Source organism: Juglans regia, chromosome 11 (assembly GCF_001411555.2).
Source record: "Juglans regia cultivar Chandler chromosome 11, Walnut 2.0, whole genome shotgun sequence".
Classification (NCBI taxonomy): domain Eukaryota; kingdom Viridiplantae; phylum Streptophyta; class Magnoliopsida; order Fagales; family Juglandaceae; genus Juglans; species Juglans regia.
The window spans coordinates 26,390,057-26,410,985 of NC_049911.1; the positions used below are offsets into that span (position 1 = coordinate 26,390,057).

Genomic DNA, 20,929 nt, shown 5'->3' on the forward strand with positions numbered 1-20,929 from the left:
GAAGATATAAATAATAATTTTTAAACAAACCTAATGTGTTATATAATTAATTTTTTTATATTAATAAAAATAAATTATTTAAAATACATCACATCAATTAATAGAATTCTTTTCTCTCTACTACTTTCGGTACTACAAAAAGAGATGCAGACTGATCTGTCGTAAAATATGCTCCATATGTCCTGTTGCTAGGGCAAGTCGAACGACATGTCTTTCAAAAAAGAAAAAGAAAAAAAAAAAAAAATTATCTAAACGTAAGCGGGCTTAGAGGCCCGTTAGAACTTTGCAGAGAGTATTACACGTGGGTCCCTTCCGTAGAATATGGTTCTAATTTGCCCGCACCACACCCCAGCGTCTCAGAAAATTGGTTTACACAGACCTAGAGATAAAGAAGAGAGAGAGGGAGAGAGAGGAAGGAAGAAGAGGAGGCGGCTTTGCCTTTACTATTATAGAGAAAGAAAGAAGAGGACACAAAGACAGAAAGGAAGAAGTGATATATGCTTTCTTGAGCCGCTATCTAGCTTGCGCCGAGAATGGTCGGAGATGTGAACGGAAGCGGAGCCAGCGCAACGACGTCTTCTTCGTCGGCGTTGGCGGAAACGCAGTACGTTGGAGCGAAGACGTCCGTGTGGTGGGACATAGAGAACTGCCAGGTTCCCAAGAGCTGCGATCCGCACTCGATCGCTCAGAATATCAGCTCTGCGCTTATTAATATGAACTACTGTGGCCCCATCTCCATCTCCGCCTATTGCGACACCACCCGCATCCCCGCTTCTGTCCAGCACGCGCTCTCCAGCACCGGCATCGCCCTCAACCACGTCCCTACCGGTATTCTTCCCTCCGCCCTTAACCCTAGTCTATTTCTATGTATGAGTTCTTCCACGATTCTGATTTTGATTGTGGGAGAATATATTCTTTCTAATCATTCACGATCTCGATTTTCTTGTGAGCTGTTTGCGTTTCTTGCATCGTTTTTTCATTTCTTCGGATTGATTTCTGACTAAGCATTTGGTTTCTTTCCCCCCTTTTGAGTTTAAAATTAACTTCGTGCGCATGATTTATTTGGCACCTATTATGCAAGTCTTTAGCATTTCTGCCACTTTGTTATCGATTCATGTAACTATGTTTGTCATGGCTTAGCTTTTAACTCAACTAGTTTATCCTAAAATCTCGTTTTACGTTCAATTATAGTTTTATTGATAATTCTTGAAATTGTACTTCGGTTTCATTTTGGGGGTGAACCCTGATGTTGCAAATTAGGGTTAGGATTGTTTGTTCTGCGATGGTGCTCTTTAATATTTTCATCGATTTTTCATTTACTCTGTTGATTTGAATTTTCTATACATGTGCGTGTGCTCAATTAAGGTCAGTCATAGATGATTATTTATTATTCGTTATGTAACTACTAACTTGATTAGCAGGCGTTGATTTGTTTTCAAGAATATTTGTAATTGTTGCAAATTCACATGGATCATCTGTTCCTTGGCTGTTTCTTTGCATTTCTTTTCTTTTTTATTAAGTCAGTGAATTTTCGTTCCTAACTCTTGCAAACCTATTGTTATATATTTCCCCATTTGACGGACTATACTCTATGATTGTGAGATCTTTGCATGTGTATTTGTTTATGTTGACACGTTATTGTATGCAACAGGTGTAAAAGATGCAAGTGATAAGAAGATTTTAGTTGATATGCTGTTCTGGGCAGTGGACAACCCTGCTCCTGCAAACTTCATGCTAATTTCTGGTGACAGGGATTTCTCTAATGCACTCCATCAACTACGCATGAGGAGATATAATATTCTTCTAGCGCAACCTCACAAAGCATCTGCACCTCTTATTGCTGCGGCAAAAACTGTATGGCTCTGGACCAGCCTCTCTGCTGGAGGATCCCCACTTTCGAATGGTGAGTCATCACAGATTGCTAATGGTCACCATACCTCCACTAATCATGAAACGTTGCAATACCAAGTTTCTGATCCTGTTAAATTAAGCCAATCTAGTATGTTCGTCAATTCTGAAAATTTTTCTTCGGGAAGTCAAAGGCCTCTCAGTGGTGGGAGGGTTGGTGATATAAAAAATAAAGGAAAATCTAGTCGAAAAACCGTAAATCAGCCAAACATACCCAGGGCCTCAAGCATGCCAGGGTCGATTCAAGAGAGTAGAAACAACAATTATCCTTACCAACCAGATTATACAGAAGCAAAGCAGTTAAAGAAAGCCCCACATGAATTCTTTGGTAGCAGTGAACCTGTAGTCCCTGCAAGTCGGTCTACACCAAATTTCTTTCCTGGCAGTTCTGACACTTCAGGGAGTAATGGCAATAATTTCTTAGGAAATCCACAAAATCAATATCCTCATTCTTTGAGGCCAAACAACCCTCATATGCAACCTTCTTTTGGACCGGAGAATTTGCATCATCCAAATTCTCATGGTCATGGTTTTCGCCCAATTCGACCTAATGGCCCCGGATATTTTCCAGCTCCACATATGAATATGCCCGATTTGGGTAGGCTAAGTATCCCTGAATACCCCAGCTATGTTCAAAACCCTCCTAATGGCCAGCACAGAAGTGGAGAAGAATTTAGGCCTAACTCTACTGAATCTCCATATTCAGCACGTATAAATGCACAACAAAAAGGCCATAGCCAGGGGGGCCAGGCATTTCATCACGATGCTATGAACAACAGGTTTCCTCATGGTTCTGGATATTCCCCACCTGTATCCTCTCCAATGAATGCTGTTCCTAGCAATGGTGGCTGGGGATCTCGAGGACATTCACCACCTTCTGACTATGTGCAAGGCCTTATTGGTGTCATCCTACTTGCATTAAACACCCTGAAAACTGAAAAAATTATGCCTACTGAAGCAAACATAACTGATTGCATACGCTATGGAGATCTGAAACATCGCGATACTGATGTAAAGAAGGCCTTGGATTACGCAATTGAACAAAATATGGTAGTGAAACAGAACCTAGGTGCAGTGCAGCTGTATGTTGGTAAAAATGGAAGATTATGGAAGTGTGTGAACCCTATAGGTGGTAATCCTATGCACTACTCAAAATCAACATGGGATGGCATACAGAAGTTTCTTACTTCCTCAGCTGGCAGATCAAAGATGATGGCTTCTCAATGCAGGTAGAGGTGTTTGATAATTCTTTTGCTACTTTGTTTTCCGCAATTAGTGAATTCTAACTTCTAAACTATTTGATTTATGAAGATATGAAGCAGCTTTGACCTTAAGGAAAGAATGCTTAGAAGAGCATGCTTTGGGTGATGTACTCCAGATCTTGAATATGGTCATTTCCGTGAAGAGATGGATTATTCATCATCACTCGGGATGGCAACCGATTAACATTATTCTTGCAGAGACTTAAACTGATATAGCTATCGAAACTGGTCCTTGATCAAAATATAAGATCAGTTTTGGCACCAAAATATTGGCGACTTAAGATGGTTAGAGGTATCGTCATTAAGTTGGACCTCATGACTGGAGGAACACAGGTCACTTTTGAAAGTAAGTAGGGCTCTGCTATTTGTTTCACAGCTTTATTTGCTGGAAGTAGCTGGCATCTATAGAATGAAAACTCTCTTTGGGTAAGGTCACCTACTAGACTGCTCAATTTTGTACAGCCCGGTGGCTATAAGATGCTCTCTGCGCCCTAGTTTTTTTTTTTTTAAAAGCTTTGCACCCAAATCACTGGGTCTATTCCTTAATTAGAGGTACTACTTCCTAGGTCTTGTTTCTTAAAGGTGTAGTATTTTAAGAGAGATGCACCAGGGAAGAGTCTTGAACTTTTTAAACAAAAAAAAAAAAAAAAAGAAAAAAAAAAGAGAAGGAAAACCTTGTAAGCAAATTTCGTAGCCGTGGATATATGATATTTGTATTATAGCCAGCATAATTAGGTTATGCTGGTTTGTTGTGGTATAAGGGGCCTTTGATACAAGTTTTATTGAAGACGTGCTATAGTTCTGTTGAAGGGTTTTGAAAAGACCGTGACGACATGGAGGAGTTTAGTGGTTCATTTAAAAGACTACAGAAAAGTTCAAAGCGAAAGAGATGAAGCAACTCCATAGACATCAAAGAAGCATACAAGGTATGGATGGTGACTCGTATTGTTTTTTCAAGTGTGAGAAGAGAGCATTGCTTTTACTCTTATTATAGGTAAATAAAAAAGAAGGGAGCATTGTTTATGCAGACAGCATATGCATATGTCAGATTTCTGGATGCCTTGTAGGAAAGTACAGCTGGAGCTTTGTGCGTGTTCTACCTTGAAATTGTTTATATCAATTATCTTGCTGCTAGAGGAAAAATCTGGGAAGAACAGTGATGCCATCTATGGCTCTATCCTATTGGAAGTGTGTACTTTTCTTTTTTTGTCCTTTCAGTGCCTGTTCGTGTTGTATTTGGCTAAACAAGTTGGCTTGGACCCTTGACTGATCTTATGCGGGTATGCTTGAAATTTTATTTTGTTGCTTCTTGTTATATTTTTTCAGTAAAGTTCCCTTTTAAGGATTGTTTTAGCTCAAATTTGGGAGAACAGGCTAGCTGGCTTGCTTTCGGAACGCAATATCTGGAACAAGCAATATGATATAAAGCTCTCTCTCTCTCTCTCTCTCTCTCTCGTGTGTGTGTGTCCGCTTCGAAGAAGAAGAAGAAGAGAAGTTTGTGCAGGCCAAGACGGCAATTGGTCAATGTTGTCAAGTTTTGAAAGTTAGACGAGGTCGTTGCTGGACTGCATTTGATGTCCGAGGAGGTACGACTCGCGTACTTCCAGTCATATTAATGTGTTTATGAGTAGTATTCACGCTGCTTGTTGGATTACAAGAAGTGGAAGAGAGACGGAGACTAGAATCAAGGCTGTTTATAATTTCTGTGACTGACTACTTCAGCCGTAGTCCAAACGCATGTTGAATATTCCCGCGTCAGCGTGGACGGACTCTCAAACCAACCCCCTCACCTACTTAAAACGAGTGGCTGAACTCGATTGTTTCACCCAACCCATTTACAATTGACACTAATAATTTATTTATGAGATGTCATTTCTGTGGGTCATCTAATTGAAATTCATTCTCTCTCTTTCTCTCTCTCATTTTAATCATCTCTGCGTATTGTAATTTGCTACACAGATAATTGCAACTATTTTAATGCACATTCAATTACGGTGATGGACCTAAAAAAATTATGAATATTTGCACAACCATAAAGAAGTGGGCGCGTGTCCTAAGGCGGCGGCCTTTGCCTTTGTGACATGGGATAGCATTTTCTGAAGTTGCTTAATCCCCAAATAATGAAAGTACTTGTTCAGATACCAATCCGGCAATCTAATTCACCACCGCCTACTCATCATCTAACTTTCGTTTGATGGAGAGCTTTTTCTTCTTTTTTGGTGCTTTGTCCTTTAGCCTTTTGCTTGCTTTTTGATTAACTTTGCAGACAGAATATGCCACCTGTTTTCAGATTCTCTTAAACATTGAGCAAAATGCAAAAATAAACTTGGTGGACAACTTGCCAGCTTGCTTCTCAGTTGCAAATTATGACTTCATACTGTATCTTCTCCAATTGCCTGAATCCTGAATTCAAGTAGTGATTTCTTGATGAAAATCCAAATAGGACAGAGGAAGGAGGGGTGGGAGGCAGGCAGCACACGATTCTACGCAAACGCTTAGTTGTAAAGTAATTTAGATACAGGAGTTGTGTAAATACTGCATATTTTTTAAAAAATAAAATAAAATTTATTATTAAAAAAATAATTTTTTTCTGTACATATTATATTTATTTAATTTTTATAAAAAATATATATATAATATTTAAATATTTCATAACTGTAAATATTATTATTTAAATGTCTCGCCGTTTCCTTTTTTATTACTTTTCAGTACATAATAAAGTTAAAAGTTTTAAACACTACCAAAGTACTATGGAATCACACCTCTATCGATACTGTTTTAACGTGGGTCAGCCTGCATTTTGACTTCTGACCACCAATTGAGTTCATATAAATAAGATTTAGGTGAGCAGATGAAGTAAAGTTACAGAGAGAAAAATGAAGAAGATAAGAAAAAGGCAACGTTGAAAAATACAAGCTAAACTCAAACCAACGGTTGAAAACGTCCACGATTTTTTTCAACAGTTATTCTACAGGTAGGTAAGTTGGCGTAGGGATTGCGCACGAATAAGTCTGGATTGCGCATGAATAAGTCTTTACGTCACGTCACGTATAACTAAAAAATAAACACTCAAATAAAAGCTCTTGAGTCTTACATTTATGCTGCTCTTTGGATATCGAAAGCTCAAGGCTAGAAACCGCGAAGAAAACTACACGATTAAAATGAAATTCAGTAAACTTAATAACAAAGACCTAAAATTTAAAACTTCGAATCCAAATCCATAAGAATAAGACCTAGAATAAATTACCAGAAATAGCTGTGAGAGCACACCATATCCAATCACCATGCAAGCACCAGCCAAAGCCAGAACAAACAGAAATCTCTGCAAGACCCGGTGCTTCTCTAACGTAGACTTCAAACTCGACCCAAAACCGATCTCTAGGGCCAAACCAACTCTGTCCCTTTCGTATTCCGATAGCTCCTCGTCTGCCAACTGGCAATTAAGCAGTGAGCTGACTCGGGCGTGTCGACACAGTAACGAGTACAGCGCAAACGTGCCTCCCTCGCCATTATTGTTAGCTCTAAGCACAATAAACACGTATTTCAACAAGGGAACCAAAGTGAGGGTCCAGAACACAAAGGACAACACGCCATAAATTTCTTCGTTGCCATCCGAGTGTTCGATATCTTCAGCAAATGTGTTTCTATATACGTATAAAGGTGAAGTGCTCAAATCTCCATAGACAACACCAAGACTCTGATAAGCAAGAGTCAGCACTGTCCTCCATGACTCTTTCTGTAACAAAAACACCAACTCGTTCACAAAACTTAATTGGGATTCCCTCAAAAAATCACAGTAAAAAAAATTAATGCGTGTTTGTGAATATTCCCAGCTCACCTTAACATGGTTTTGATAAACTCCAGGTCCCAAATCCATGGTTGATGAACTTAGAAATTGAGGAAAATCATTGTTTACTGTGACGTTCAAAGATTCAAGGAAGACCCATTTGCCAAAAATGTAATTATCAATTATATTTGATGGAAAAATATGATTCTTCAATAAAGGAGGCGACTTTCCAGATCAACGATGAGTTGTAGAGATTCAAAGCGATATTTCCACTAAGAAGTTGAAGGAATTCAAGGACAACCCAATTACGAAACCTCCCTCCCCCAATTTCGTGCTCTTCGAAGCTGAATGGATCGTTTGTGCGAAACGCATTGTTTTGTTTTCCACGTAGACGTTCCTGCGCGATTCTTGCTCAAAGTCACTTGCAGATATCATTTTCTTATTTTCAATAATTGTCAGTGAATGCATAATTAGGGCTGTGCTCCGACTCCGACGGAGTTAGAGTTGTCGTTTCCGACCTCCGACTCTGACTAGAGTCGGAGCCAAACTGTCCCTTCGACTCTGACTCCAAACTGGAGTCGGAGTCCGACTCCAATCATCGAGCTCCGACCTCCAATTGGAACTTTGACTTCCGAGCGGAACTCCAAACGACGCTCGAGCGGAATCCATACAGATAGGTTCGCTTGAAGTGCGCTCGACGTGGCGCTCGAGCAGAACTCTTCCAGAGAGGTTCGCTCGATGTATGCTCGAGCAGAACCCATGCAGAGAGGTTCGCTCGAAGTGCGCTCGACGTGGCGCTCGAGCAGAACTCTTCCAAAGAAGTTCGCTCGACTTGCACTCGACATCTCGCTCGAGCCAATGTTCAAAACGACGTTGTTTTACAGCTGGATTTTTATTTTTAAAAAAAAATAGGAGTCGGAGCTCCAAGAGTCGAAAATTTCAAAATTTTGCACAGCCCTATGCATAATATCTATCCTAATAATAAACTAAGTATAATATAAAATAAGTCATTGTCATATATATGTTTGAATATTATGAATACATTCTATCATAAGTATGGTAAGATTTTAACATCCTCAAAACTTAAGATGATGATAAAGACGTCATCTTAAGTTTGAAAATAAGATCAGATTGAAGGCCATGTGAATAAGACTTGAGGATCTGACCGATGAGTGACAACCCAACAAACAGAGTCTCTATGACACATGGCGTAAAGAAAACGACAATAGAAGTTGTGTAGGGCGTGGAAGCAGACTGATGTACGAGATTGATGATAAAAAAGAGAGAAGTGATCCATTAAGTACATAAGAAGCCTATAGAGGATGTGTGGTGAATGGAAAAAAATATAAAAGAATACGTTAAATATGAGACTCATCGCGAATGAAAAAAAACGTACTTACGAGAGACACTAGGAAATCAATGGAGGCAAACCGATGTATGAGATTGATAATGAAAATGAGGACAAAGAAACGTTAAGTGTGTAAGAAGCCTCTGGAGGATGTGGGGTGAACGAAAATGAATACCAAATAATATATTGAATATGAGACTTATCACGAAAGGAACAAAAATGTTGCGAGAGACATTAGGAAATCGGTAACTCTAATTCTATCCTAGAAAATAAAATATAATAGAAAATGAGATAGAGAAGGGAGAATGAGTGAGAATTTGAGGGCTACATCTTTGAGGCCAGATACTATAGAAAGCATAAAAATATAATAAATTAATGATACTGATATTAATTGATTTACATAATAAACTAAATAAGATACTAAAATATTAAGAAGATAATATTGTGTATAAGTATGGTAATATTTTGAGAGATGAAAAAAATTGTGAGAAGGATACTATTCCTACTTTTGCTTTTAATAAGCCCTCGTGACAAGCAAATAAGAGAGAGAAAATATAAAACCCTTCAATCCCTCGATCTGAAATAATATTTTCCTATGCAGAAAATGATTATGATCCTCACCTTGCATGCATGCATCTTCAATCACCTTTCTTTTCTTCATTCGCATCCCTTCAACTCCATATAATTTCTCAATTTCAATAGAGTATCTTCAAAACACGACCAAGGAATAAAAAATCTTTACTGAACTACTGAAGATCTAAAATATTCAAACCAGAACCAAAGGTCATGATTTGCAAGAGAAAATTCTTGGAGAAGAAAGTACATATATAGCAGTACCTCATCTTCTTGCAAAGCTTGTTTCTCTGTCTCTGGCCACCCCGACGTACAACCCGGTCATCGATCTAGTATGCTTTCCGCCATGGTAGAGTATTAGAAGAGATCCTGCATGTCGTTGTTGCCATCATGCACCTATATGAGACATTAATATGGAGCTGCATAAATCCCTATGACCATGAACTTTTTATGAGAATCAAGGTGAGCCTAGTCTTAAAGATCTTTTACAAGTTCCAAATGTGCCAATTACAATATCAAGGAAGTAATGTAAGGATTAGTGCAATCCACTTAGGACGAGTCTAGCAAGAGCTGAATATTCAAGATAGGCTTAAGAGAAGGAGATCCAGTAATCATCCACGTGATACAAGATATCAAAGAGTGCAATATAAATTAGAGCCTAATATTATGATTATGTGATTGAAGGTCTTGAACTTGTTTATTTCATTAAAATGACTTATTGTATTAGTTATAGGAATTGGACTAGAATAATTAGGCTTGAGGATGCTTGACCCACATGTCTTATTTCTTATGAATTATAATTTTTGGGAAGGCCTTGTATGTTGGCCAATGGCTTATTTGGAAAGTTACTTTTTAGGAACTAGGGTTTAAAGAAATACTGTAGCCGAGTTACTGTAGCCGCGATACTATTCATCCAAGGGTAATTTTGGAATAAAGGGTTTTATTTTGGTTAGAGTTTTAATTAGGTTTTGGTTTAAATACTCTTTCTAGCCTCATGTTAAGAAGTTTATGAAATTTGATGAATTTATTCATTATGAGTTGAGTTTACCTCTTATTGTTCTTGATTGAACTTTTGAACTTATCAAAAGTAAATCATAACTTTTGTGGCGTTCCTCCTTGTAATCTGGGTTCTTGAGACATGTTCTTTAACAGGTCTAAATTTTAATATAATCTAGATTTTTTAAACGAGTTCTCAACGGAGAGATTCTCCATCCATTGACTTGATTTTTGACTTTCTTGGATGAGTTTTTAAACTGATTGTGGGTTCAAGGGAAAAACGTGAATAAATAAGTCTCACGCATATTCTTTGTAAAAACGTGAATCCCATTAAAAAAAAAAAGATTTTTTTTTACACTTTTTATGGTGAGTCTAATTTTTTATAAAGGGACTGTATAGAACTTGTCTATTTGAAACTTATACAAATCATTACTCTTATGAATGCATTAACCCGATTTTGATGAAGTTTTCTTTGATTTTTGATGAAATAAGATTAAACTCATGAGCTTATTTTGGAAGGTTAAAACAAATTGACAGGATCTCCTTTTTTTCACCTCCGAGACACCACTAATGGGCCAGGCCAATCACTTCTCAAGAATAAATTCCGTTTAGATTCAGAAATGAGATGAGATGACAGATGAGTTGAGATAATTTATGAATAATAGTAAAATTTGTGAATAGTAATAAGATGAGTTGTCACTTGTCACTTGCCAATCATCTCTCAATCCAAACCGGAGGGTTTAATAGTACTACTTGCCACTTGGATCTAAAATTTACATGCAATTTTGATAACCATGCTATGATTTGGAGAACATCTCTCGAAAATTATTTAGTGCCAATGATTGATTTTGATTGAACAGTCTAATTTTGTTTATTTGTTGCGGTACTTGTCACATTTTAAGCTTTATCTACTATGATTGTAATTACCATTTTTCATTTTTTTTTTTCCTCAAAGTCGGAAATGGGCTGATCGATATATAGCTTTTGAGCCACTTTCAATATTGACATGTGCCCGCCCATTTACAATACTCCCAAGCCATCGATCGTCAAGTAAGGCCCATCCGTGTAAGACTTGCAATATTATTGCAAGAAACTATAGGAATGCTCGGCTGAAGATTTTCGTAGATGTCTCCCGCCTACCTCATTTTCATCCGTGCACTAGCTTTTTAGGATTGATTTGAATTTAGAGAAGAGATTAAAATAATTTTAGATAAAAGTTAAAAAAAATATTGTTAGAATATTATTTTTTTAATATTATTATTGTTTTGAGATTTGAAAAAGTTGAATTGAAATTTAAAAAAATTAAATTGTTTATTATCTTTTATATGTAAATTTAAAAAAGTTGTAATAATGAAATGATATGATATGATATGAGATGAGATGAAATGAAATAATTTTTGAATACAAACGGACCTTAATGTGGAATGAAAATGATTTATATATTTTAAAGTGTATAAATTCTGTATAATGATATATCTATTTTTAAAAAAATATGCATGCAGGCAAGCCTGGGTTAGATTACATCATGAAACACTAGCTAGCTATTTATTTAGTTTTTATGGATAAATTAGATTTGACGATGATGATCAGTATGTACCCCACGGGCCCTATAATTGATTGCTAAGTTTTTATTATTGTTCACGAACTAACTCCTGTGTCAACGCAGAGCCATCAAATTAATGAAACCTATTCCTGTCATGAATGAATGAATTAATATATTATTGCATGCATGCATGGAAAATTAATTAATTATGATATATAATTAATGGGTGTTAATTTGAACTCGATGGATCGATCGATGGATCATGTCTAATTTAATTACCTATATTTAGCAATATTGTTTGTCCTTAGCCATACATTACAACTCATCCACCCAAACGTACCGGTCAACCATCCAATTAAACTAATTTATTAACAACGTACGTACGACGTCCATGCATGCAGCCTTCAAAAATAACACACAAACTACGTACGTATATTTCACCCTAATTTAAGATACTTCAACTCCTATAAAAGCCTTCTGCGCATCCCTATCTTCCTCAACCAAAGCTGCTCTCTTTCTGAAATATCTAAAATTAAAAGTAGACGTTCTCTCCTACCCGCCTCGCCTATTGAATCCCATTCGCGTTGGCGGGGGAAGTTGGGACAGGGATTGTATTCTGCTTTGATTCGGGGTGAGATATACACCCAGTGAATCAAGTAAAAAAAAAAAAGAAAAAAGGATAAGATCTGAGATCAAGATGTTAGGCAAAATAGTTGTTTCGGTTTTTTCTGTTATTCTTATCGTCGGTGTGGCCATTGCTGTTGTGGCTGTCGTTCACAACAATGGCAGCAAAAAGGCGGGCGAGAACCTGTCTCCATCAATGAAGGCCGTCACTGAGATCTGCGAAAAGACAGATTACAAGGAAGCTTGCCAGAAGAGCCTTAGCTCTGCGGCAGAGAAAGGAAATACCGACCCCAAGGAATTCCTCAAGGCTGCGATCGAATCAACCATCAACGAAGTGGCCAAGGCGTCCAACTTCTCCGATAAGCTCATTCAGAACATGTCTGGCGCCAACCCCAGGGTGAAAATGTCAGCCGAAGATTGCAAGGACTTGTTACAATTTGCCGTCGACGAGCTCCAGGCCTCATTCACTTCTGTCGGAGACGCCAATATGCACACCATGAATGACCGGAGTGCTGACCTTAAGAACTGGTTGAGCGCTGTCATCTCGTACCAGCAAACATGCCTTGATGGGCTCGAAGAGGCACCCGAATACCATAGCCTCATGAAACAGAACCTCCAAGATGCCTCTGCACTCACCAGCAACGCTCTCGCGATCGTTTCCGAGCTCGGCGATATCCTTAAAGCCCTTGGTTTAGAGTTTAACATCAAGCCCAGTGGTCGTCGACTCCTTAGCCAGGACGGGTATCCATCATGGTTCTCCGCCTCCGACCGCAAGCTTTTGGCTTCGCACAACAATGGTGGTGTCGTACCCAACGCTGTTGTGGCCAAGGATGGTAGCGGGCACTTTAACACCATTGCTGCAGCACTCGCAGCTTACCCCAAGAACCATGGGGGCCGGTATGTCATTTATGTTAAGGCCGGAGTCTATAACGAGTACATCACCGTGGAAAAAAATCAAAAGAACATCTTCATGTATGGTGATGGAGCCAGAAAGACCATTGTCACTGGCCGTAAGAGCAACCGCGATGGATTCTCCACCTTCAAGACTGCCACTTTCTGTAAGTTCTGTCTACCCTCTAATTCGACTGACTTTAATGAAAATCACTATTTTTAGTTTGCTTGATGTTCATGACTATTGTTTGTGCATGCAGCGGCCATTGGAGAGGGGTTCCTTTGCAAGTCGATGGGATTCCAAAACACCGCCGGTCCTGAGGGACACCAAGCTGTGGCTCTCCGCGTCCAATCTGATATGTCCGCCTTCTTCAATGTCAGAGTGGATGGTTACCAAGATTCGTTGTACGTCCAGGCACACAGACAATTCTATCGCAACTGCGTCATTTCCGGCACAGTTGACTTCATCTTCGGTGACTCTTCTACCGTGATCCAGAACTCCTTGATCATCGTGAGGAAGCCCATGGACAACCAACAAAACACGGTGACAGCACAAGGCAGAGCTGACAGGCGTGAGACCACAGGGTTGGTGATCCACAACTGCAGGATCGTCCCAGAGCAGAAGTTGTTCCCAACAAGGTTCAGGACCCCAACATACTTGGGCAGGCCATGGAAGGAGTACGCTAGGACTGTTATCATGGAGTCAACATTGGGAGACTTTGTCCAGCCAGTAGGGTATTTGCCATGGGCAGGAAACTTTGCTCTCAACACCTGTAGCTATCTCGAGTACGGGAACCGTGGCCCCGGCGCTAAGACCAACAGGAGGGTCAGGTGGAAGAATGTTAGAGTCATGGGAAGGAATGAGGCTCTTCAATACACCGTTGCTCCTTTCATCCAAGGGAACTTATGGTTGAAGTCCACCGGAGTTCCTTACTTACCTGGCCTCAGACTCTGAGAATATTTAGGGCACGCATGCAGGATCAGTGAACTGATCAATCCAAGAAATTAAGCATGCAGCTGGAGAAACCAATTAAGATCATTGATCAAATATCATTCTATCTTTTCATAATGTTAACATGCAATGCAAGTGTACGTAACGCAAATTGGATCCTAATTAGAAAAACCTATTACATGATATATTATGTACGTGCGTGATTACTAATTCCTATATAATCATGCATGGGTTCTTGATTAGGCCGTTTTCCTCATGATGATCACGTCCCTGCTTCTTGTGTCATGTATAATTCCTCACTATAATATATGATATCACTTAATTTTCAAGGAAAAAAAAAAATCTTTGAAAATCCTATCTTGATCATCTGCATGCACGATAATTTGTACGTATTATTAAATATTACACCACTTTGGGCTTTCCTTAATCGATCATTAATTGAACATTACCTCGCTAGCTGCTCCATATGATGAAAATGATCATCATCATCTTTGACCGATTGCATGCCTGCTAATAATATTAATATCAGAACGTGTACTGCAATTCGTGCCTAAAATCGCCGCAAATAATTCCTAAAATCGCCACAGTTAACCCTTTTTCTCGTAGTGAGCTAGCTTGTACGTTTGAGGGGTATGAATCTTAAGTAGCTAGCTAGCCCATTTGTTAATGTTTGTTGTGCCATAGGTCCATAAATCGTAATCAAAATGTGCGCTATGATCATTCTAAAAAAAAGAAAATTAAAGGTTATTGATCATAATCAGTAATTTTTTATATAATCATGATCATTTGTTCATAATCTGACATGATCAAATTATGATTAACTGAAATATAACAAATAATTTTTTAATAACTTAAATAATACATAAATAAAATGATGATGGCAAATATTATTCTTATTAAAATAATATATAGATGATTGGAGTACTAAACTCGCTCGCTCCGGCACTTCGATCTATATATCGACGTTGTAAGAGTGACAATATATATAATATTACATTAACCAATTTTCCAAGCTGATAATACCATCATCTATATAAAATGAGAACATGCATATAATATAGTTCTTATGTATTATAATTCTATCATCCCAAGCATATCGACTATATATTGAGAAGTAACGACTTTATTGTAACTTCTTGTGCGCGCCAGTACATACATACATATGGAATCAAAATGTGCCTTACAAAATTATTAGGTAACTACACGATTGAGAGTAATCTTTACGCCCTTTTAGGACTTGTTTGTTTTTATAACTCATATCATCTCATCTCATCTTATCATTACAATTTTATTAAATTTTTACACAAAATAAAATAAACAATTCAATATTTTCAAATATCAAAATAAAAATAATATTAAAAAATAATATTATAACAATATTTTTTTCAATTTTTAACTTTAATTTCATTTTATCTGTAAAAATAAACGAGGCTACTGTAAGAAGAGCAACATTAACAAATTGTACGTTAAGTTCGTTCTATATTATATATTTTTATCATTTCAATAGTCTGGGCTGATATATATATATATGTATGTATGTAATTTAAGTGATTTATTATTTAAGCTAAAAAGAAAAATCATTTAAAATATCTAATATCAGTCACGGTAATTGGAGATGAAAGAATTTGAATGAATACTAATATTAATCGAAAGGAATATCAGCTTAAAAAAAAAAATTTCTTCTTACATTAAGTGATTTCGCACTTCAAATCGCACACCAATATTAAATATAAGTCATTCATTTAATGAAACAATATAAATTACAAATGAAATGATTTTCATGAGACAGATAACTTTATTCTTCCTTTAAATTTTTATTCTTTTATTTTTTTAATAAAACAAATTATATAAATATAAATACGCGATTTACTACGTTGTACAAAGCAAGTCTAAAAAAAAAAGTTATACGTATATTTCGGGTTCCTTCATGGATGATGCAGGCCCAAAAACCTAGCTGGGCCGCTTACGGAAAAGCAACTCTGAGCGTAGCAAGCCCGGCCCTTGCCCTTTTAGAACGAAAACACACGCACAGGAGACAAAGAAGAAGCTGAAGCTTTTCAGGCCGCACACGGCGCAACCACGAGCACGTCGTTGTCGTCATCCTTCTCCTCCTCAGCCTGTGGACGAATAAGAAAGAATGAGGATTGATGGAGCATGGCGGAATCTGGCGAGGGCTCTGAGCCGTTTAGAATCCGCCGCTCCAATTTCGCGACACAGATACTGCAACCCTCATTGTCCTATTCTTCATTCACCGGTTTCCAGATGTTTTCGCTCTTACTCTGAAGGTAAAGTTATCTGTATCTCACAAAATTTGTAATTGTAAAATACATTGAGGTTGTGAACAAGTTTTGGTAAATTACAGAAGTGCAGCAACATCAGCTATCGCCCGACCTCGTTAGAATCATGGAACAAAGGTTGTCGGCTATAGAACATAGGAACGATTCTCTAAAAAATCTCATCAACCAGGTAATAATAGCAATAATAATCATTAATATGAACTTCCCATTTAGTTCTTTTTTCTTTTGTTTTGTTGGGGGTTTGTGGATTTAAAAAAAAAAATGCATGGAAATGGTATTTAGTTGTTGATGTTGAATGAAGACAGCCAGAAGCGTCACCGGCAGAATATGCGAGGGCCAATAAGGAGCTGCGGAAGCTCAGTGGTTGTATGGACCTTATAACTCACTTGAGGACCAAACAGAAGGTACTACTACTTTTTTTTTTTTTTTTTACTAATTAGAAAGTACTGTTACTACTGCTGCTGCAACTGCTGCTACTCGTCTTTTAAACAAGTGCAGCTGTTGAATTTTTGGTTTATCATTTTTGTTGGAATTATTGGGTTGTTCTTCCTAATGATGAATGTGTAACATCTTCCCCTTTGGTACTTGATGTGAATGCCTAGCATTTATTTATTTTAGTTAATCATTCACAATTCTAGTTGCCTTTCTGTGTGCTGCTATTTGAGAGATACGGACCAAACCATGCATCTGCCTTATAGCACAAATGCTGCTAGGTGTGTTCTTAAAATGAAGGGATTGTTTGATTATATTGTAAGACAGATCAATCAGAGTGTCAGAGAGGTAATGGGCTTGGGCATCTAATACGCTCCCAATCTTCTTGTTTGTTCTTTTAGCCGTAAAACCTAGCAAAACAAACCACATTTCATTATTTCAGCTCCCAACCTTGGTCTAAGACCCCAGTTTTGAAAAGGCGTATGTACTGATTTGATTAAAAGCAAAATCCATCTTGTATGTTTTCATACATGTAATTGTAAAAAGGAATGTGCCCGAGCCATCAAGGAGACTCTAATCTATGCCCATTTGTATCTTACATTCTTCTGAACCTGGAAATTTAAATGCATCCTTGCTTTCAATGGGTCTTGCATAGCTCATTGGGTAAGAGGGCTGGATGGTGATTTTATGGTTGTCTCTTTCCTTTCTGTAGGAAATTGATGGTTTGAAGTCAATGATGGCTGAATGTCCAGAAGACAAAGACATGCTCGATATGGTCACAGAGGAATTACGTCAGGCTATTGACGAAGAGAAAAGGCTGCAGAGCTTGCTGCTCAGGTCTTTGCTTCCAAAGGATGATGCTGATGAGAGGGACTCTATCTTGGAGGTGAGAGCAGGTAACAAATACCTGTATGGATTGACATCCAGTTCAAGTTTTGCTGAAGACCTACTTCCTTGTTGTCAATAGGTTCCTTTTTTTTTTTTTTTTTTTTTTTCAAATTTAGGCATTTATTAACCTTTTCTTCTCTTTTTATTATTGATGGAACCTTTAATCAGGAACTGGAGGGGAAGAAGCTTCTTTGTTTGCAATGGACATATTTAAAATGTAAGTTACTTGAACAGGTTAAGCATCACTTGTTGTAAATTATTCTCAAGTTTTCAGTTAATCATGATATGTTTAACATGTTTGAATCATGACAGGTACGAGAGATACTCATATAAGAAAGGTTGGAAATTTGAGGTTGTAGATATAACAGAGTCTGATCTTAGAGGATACAAGGTGCTTGTTTCTTCCTCTGCTGAGCCTCTCCTTAAAAAATGCCAGTTAATCCATGGGGCTCGCAAATTATAGAAAGTCTGTAGTCTTTTTTTTTTTTGTTCTCCCTTTATTACGAATGAAATTCATCTAGTTGTTACGTGTCCTTGTTTTGACATGTGGTTCTTTCCAGGAAGCTAGTGCGGCAATCTCGGGATCTGGTGTTTATGGGAAACTTAAATTTGAGAAGGGGATTCACAGAGTTCAGGTTCACTAATCATTACAACCTGCCTATCTCACAATTATGAAATCAAGTGCCAATGACTGACATTTTTCTTTTGGCAGCGAGTCCCAGTGACAGAGAAGTCTGGACGTGTCCACACCAGTGCTGTTTCTGTTGCTATCCTTCCTCAGGCTGATGAGGTGCTGACTTTTTGCTGGACGTGGCTTGACATGCTATCTGAATAATTATGGGATGCAACCATATATGAAAGTTTTGTCTGGTTCCCAGATGAAACTTGTTTTTAAACTGTGTATTTTACATCACAAATAGCTCATTGCTTTTCTTTACTTGTTTGTTGATAGTGTAGTAGTATGCAAGTCTTGATATCTTATGGACATCTGATCGATAGTTCCCTGTTGTTGTGGTTTCAATTTTTTTGCAAGGGAAATGCTATTTTCTTTACCACATAAATTTTGGGTATTCTGCAGGTAGATGTCCAGTTGAGGAATGAAGAATTGAGAATTGATACCTATAGGTCTGGTGGTTCTGGAGGGCAGCATGCTAATACCACCAACAGTGCTGTCAGAATAACTCATATTCCAACGGGGATGACAGTGGCCATACAAGATGAGCGATCTCAGCATATGGTATTATAGTTCTGAACTTCTGCAACTGTTGTGCATACTTACTGTCTGCCAGCTGTGGAATCAATCTGGCCTTTTTCTCCCTTCTCCTGGAAACCATAATAACTTAACAGAGGTGCAGATCTGCTAGATTGGACAACTTTTCCCTAATTTACCTGTGAATTCTATTGTTAAGTGATGAGTTTGTCGGTGGAAAAGAAAGAGTAAAGGGTTGTTTGGATACAAGAAGCCTCTCAACTCATCTCATCATTACAACTTTTCCAAATTCCCACACAAAATACAATAAAGAATTTAACTTTTTCAAATCCCAAAACAAAAACAATATTAAAAAATAATATTCTAACAATATTTTATTTAACTTTTAACTTTCATCTCATCTCATATTTTATTCAATTTTCATCTCATCTCAACTCACTATTCAAATCATGTCATAATTTGCATTGGCTGTAGTTGGATCATGTTTTGCCCCTACCATCTCTTTTTGCTTTTATTTGGTATACAGTTGTGAGAGCTATGCTCTAATGTAGTTTTCTATTTTCTTTTTCTCCTTTGTTAAATGTTGTAATGTTGTCACCAAAACTATCAACCTGTCTAACCTTTTGTTTTTCTGGTTTTCTCTATAAATTCACATGTTGAAATAGGTAAAGCAGTCAGCACACAGTTTTTGGGTTTTTGTGATTCACTGATTAATGTATCTTTTCTGCAATTTGTGTTATTTGAATTATGCATAACATTGGTTTACATAGCTATCGATGCTAGACTCATGTTCATTGTTTATCTGCAACATAGGTAACATGCACCATAGTTACACCACTTTTTTTTTAACCTCTATATCTGGCAGCATCATGAGCCAATCTACAGGCAGTGTGCTTTATGTACTGTTCCTCAATGTTGTTATTGTCTTTTTTCTATCATGTTATTTTAATATCCCTGTGTTCTCCTTCTGCTTTCTGTGGCTTTTCATTAGAACAAAGCCAAAGCGCTTAAGGTGCTGTGTGCAAAGCTATATGAAATTGAAAGGTCCAGAATTCAGATCAGTCGATCGAAACTTCGATCAGAGCAGGTAACATGAGAGCGTGAGATGGATATTAGATTTGAGTGCTTGTTGTTCATTTTGAGATTGATATAGAGCTATTGTCACTTTGAACAGATTGGTAGTGGAGACAGATCCGAACGCATCCGTACCTATAATTTTCCTCAAGGTCGCGTCACTGATCATCGTGTTGGCATCACGCATCATGCAATAGATGATGTGATGCAGGGAGAAAACCTGGATATCTTCATTGATGCTCTTCTTTTGCGTCAGGAAATGGATGCAGTTGCATCTTTTAGTTCTTCCCAGTGATACCATTTTATTGGTGGTAGTCCAAGGTGGGCATGTATGACTTTTTAATTGTACGGATTCAACTGAAATTACTTTTTCTTGTCTCTTTTTCCCCTCCCCCATTTCTTGACGCACTGAGAGAGGGAGAGTTTCATATTTTCTCTTAGAGGATGATTATGTTGTCTTTTCACATGTCCTCAAACATGATTTATACAAGGTCTAGACGGTATCTGGTCAATTTTATTAAAAAATTCTCACTCAGATAAATTTATTACACTTGAATTACACTCTAATTATAGTGTAATGGTGTGACATTAATTAATTAATTAATTAATTAATAATGGTTGGTGGATGATGTTACATGAAGTTGGTATTAACACGTGATCAATTAAATACCTGAAATTGTTGGTCGTGATCCTGACTTACAGACTTTATCACATGGTATGTATGTATTAATTCACCGTCTTCTCCTCTTATGGTCATCCAAGACAAGGTATGCCCCCCACAAACAAGAAGATAAGAAAATCATGATTGCTGCTTTGCAAGCATAGCATCGAAAGATATGTTAGAATCATGATTAGCATTCTCGTCTTCTTGCAGAATAAATGTGATGCAGCTGCTTCAACATAGATGGCTGTAGATGGGGATTGTCTAAGCTGGCTGAGATCATTTGTGGGGCACAAAGTGAACCTTGAAAAAGATGTTGCCACTTTTTCTTACAATTTCTATCTTCTTAACCTAGGAAATAAGAAATTAAAGACCAAAAAGTCTTTCAGCCACAGTAACGGTGTAAAAACTATCACAAATGAAAGTTTCCTCATATTTTTCATTTATGAATAAAAATACATGACATGAAGAATATAAATATAT

The 20,929-nt window shown here is 37.6% G+C and overlaps 3 protein-coding genes across 5 annotated transcripts; all 3 read left to right on the forward strand.

Moving 5' to 3' along the window:
- The first annotated feature begins 359 nt into the window (after nucleotides 1-359).
- On the forward strand, nucleotides 360-5,055 carry LOC108999844. Of its 3 annotated transcripts, none has more exons than XR_004802827.1 (4): nucleotides 360-828; nucleotides 1,652-3,137; nucleotides 3,220-4,450; nucleotides 4,544-5,055. XR_004802827.1 is itself a non-coding variant. In XM_018976737.2 (3 exons), exons 1-3 carry the CDS (start codon nucleotides 534-536, stop codon nucleotides 3,374-3,376), a joined length of 1,938 nt encoding a protein of 645 aa, XP_018832282.2. In that variant the 5' UTR covers nucleotides 360-533; the 3' UTR covers nucleotides 3,377-4,470. The 3 variants fall into 3 exon arrangements, 1 of the variants encoding a protein (XP_018832282.2); XR_001997587.2 differs by lacking the exon at nucleotides 4,544-5,055 and having other exon boundaries at nucleotides 3,220-4,096; nucleotides 4,199-4,470; XM_018976737.2 differs by lacking the exon at nucleotides 4,544-5,055 and having other exon boundaries at nucleotides 3,220-4,470.
- A 6,841-nt stretch (nucleotides 5,056-11,896) lies between these two features.
- Nucleotides 11,897-14,311, forward strand: LOC108981763 (pectinesterase-like). Its single transcript, XM_018953012.2, has 2 exons — nucleotides 11,897-13,099; nucleotides 13,193-14,311. Exons 1-2 carry the CDS (start codon nucleotides 12,115-12,117, stop codon nucleotides 13,885-13,887), a joined length of 1,680 nt encoding a protein of 559 aa, XP_018808557.1. The 5' UTR covers nucleotides 11,897-12,114; the 3' UTR covers nucleotides 13,888-14,311.
- Nucleotides 14,312-15,916: 1,605 nt separating this feature from the next.
- LOC109019832 (peptide chain release factor 1-like) lies at nucleotides 15,917-20,310 on the forward strand. The gene is made up of 11 exons (XM_019002205.2): nucleotides 15,917-16,169; nucleotides 16,247-16,350; nucleotides 16,487-16,585; nucleotides 17,326-17,509; nucleotides 17,670-17,718; nucleotides 17,814-17,892; nucleotides 18,062-18,136; nucleotides 18,214-18,291; nucleotides 18,580-18,738; nucleotides 19,703-19,798; nucleotides 19,886-20,310. Exons 1-11 carry the CDS (start codon nucleotides 16,022-16,024, stop codon nucleotides 20,078-20,080), a joined length of 1,266 nt encoding a protein of 421 aa, XP_018857750.1. The 5' UTR covers nucleotides 15,917-16,021; the 3' UTR covers nucleotides 20,081-20,310.
- Nucleotides 20,311-20,929: the final 619 nt, after the last annotated feature.

Coding starts and splice junctions, on each gene's coding strand:
- LOC108999844 (XM_018976737.2), top strand. CDS start 534: ATGGTCGGAGATGTGAACGGAAGCGGAGCCAGCGCAACGACGTCTTCT. Junction 829..1,651: donor CCTCAACCACGTCCCTACCG/GTATTCTTCCCT, acceptor TGTATGCAACAG/GTGTAAAAGATGCAAGTGAT. Junction 3,138..3,219: donor ATGATGGCTTCTCAATGCAG/GTAGAGGTGTTT, acceptor TGATTTATGAAG/ATATGAAGCAGCTTTGACCT.
- LOC108981763 (XM_018953012.2), top strand. CDS start 12,115: ATGTTAGGCAAAATAGTTGTTTCGGTTTTTTCTGTTATTCTTATCGTC. Junction 13,100..13,192: donor CTTCAAGACTGCCACTTTCT/GTAAGTTCTGTC, acceptor TTGTGCATGCAG/CGGCCATTGGAGAGGGGTTC.
- LOC109019832 (XM_019002205.2), top strand. CDS start 16,022: ATGAGGATTGATGGAGCATGGCGGAATCTGGCGAGGGCTCTGAGCCGT. Junction 17,893..18,061: donor CTGATCTTAGAGGATACAAG/GTGCTTGTTTCT, acceptor GGTTCTTTCCAG/GAAGCTAGTGCGGCAATCTC. Junction 18,739..19,702: donor ATGAGCGATCTCAGCATATG/GTATTATAGTTC, acceptor GCTTTTCATTAG/AACAAAGCCAAAGCGCTTAA.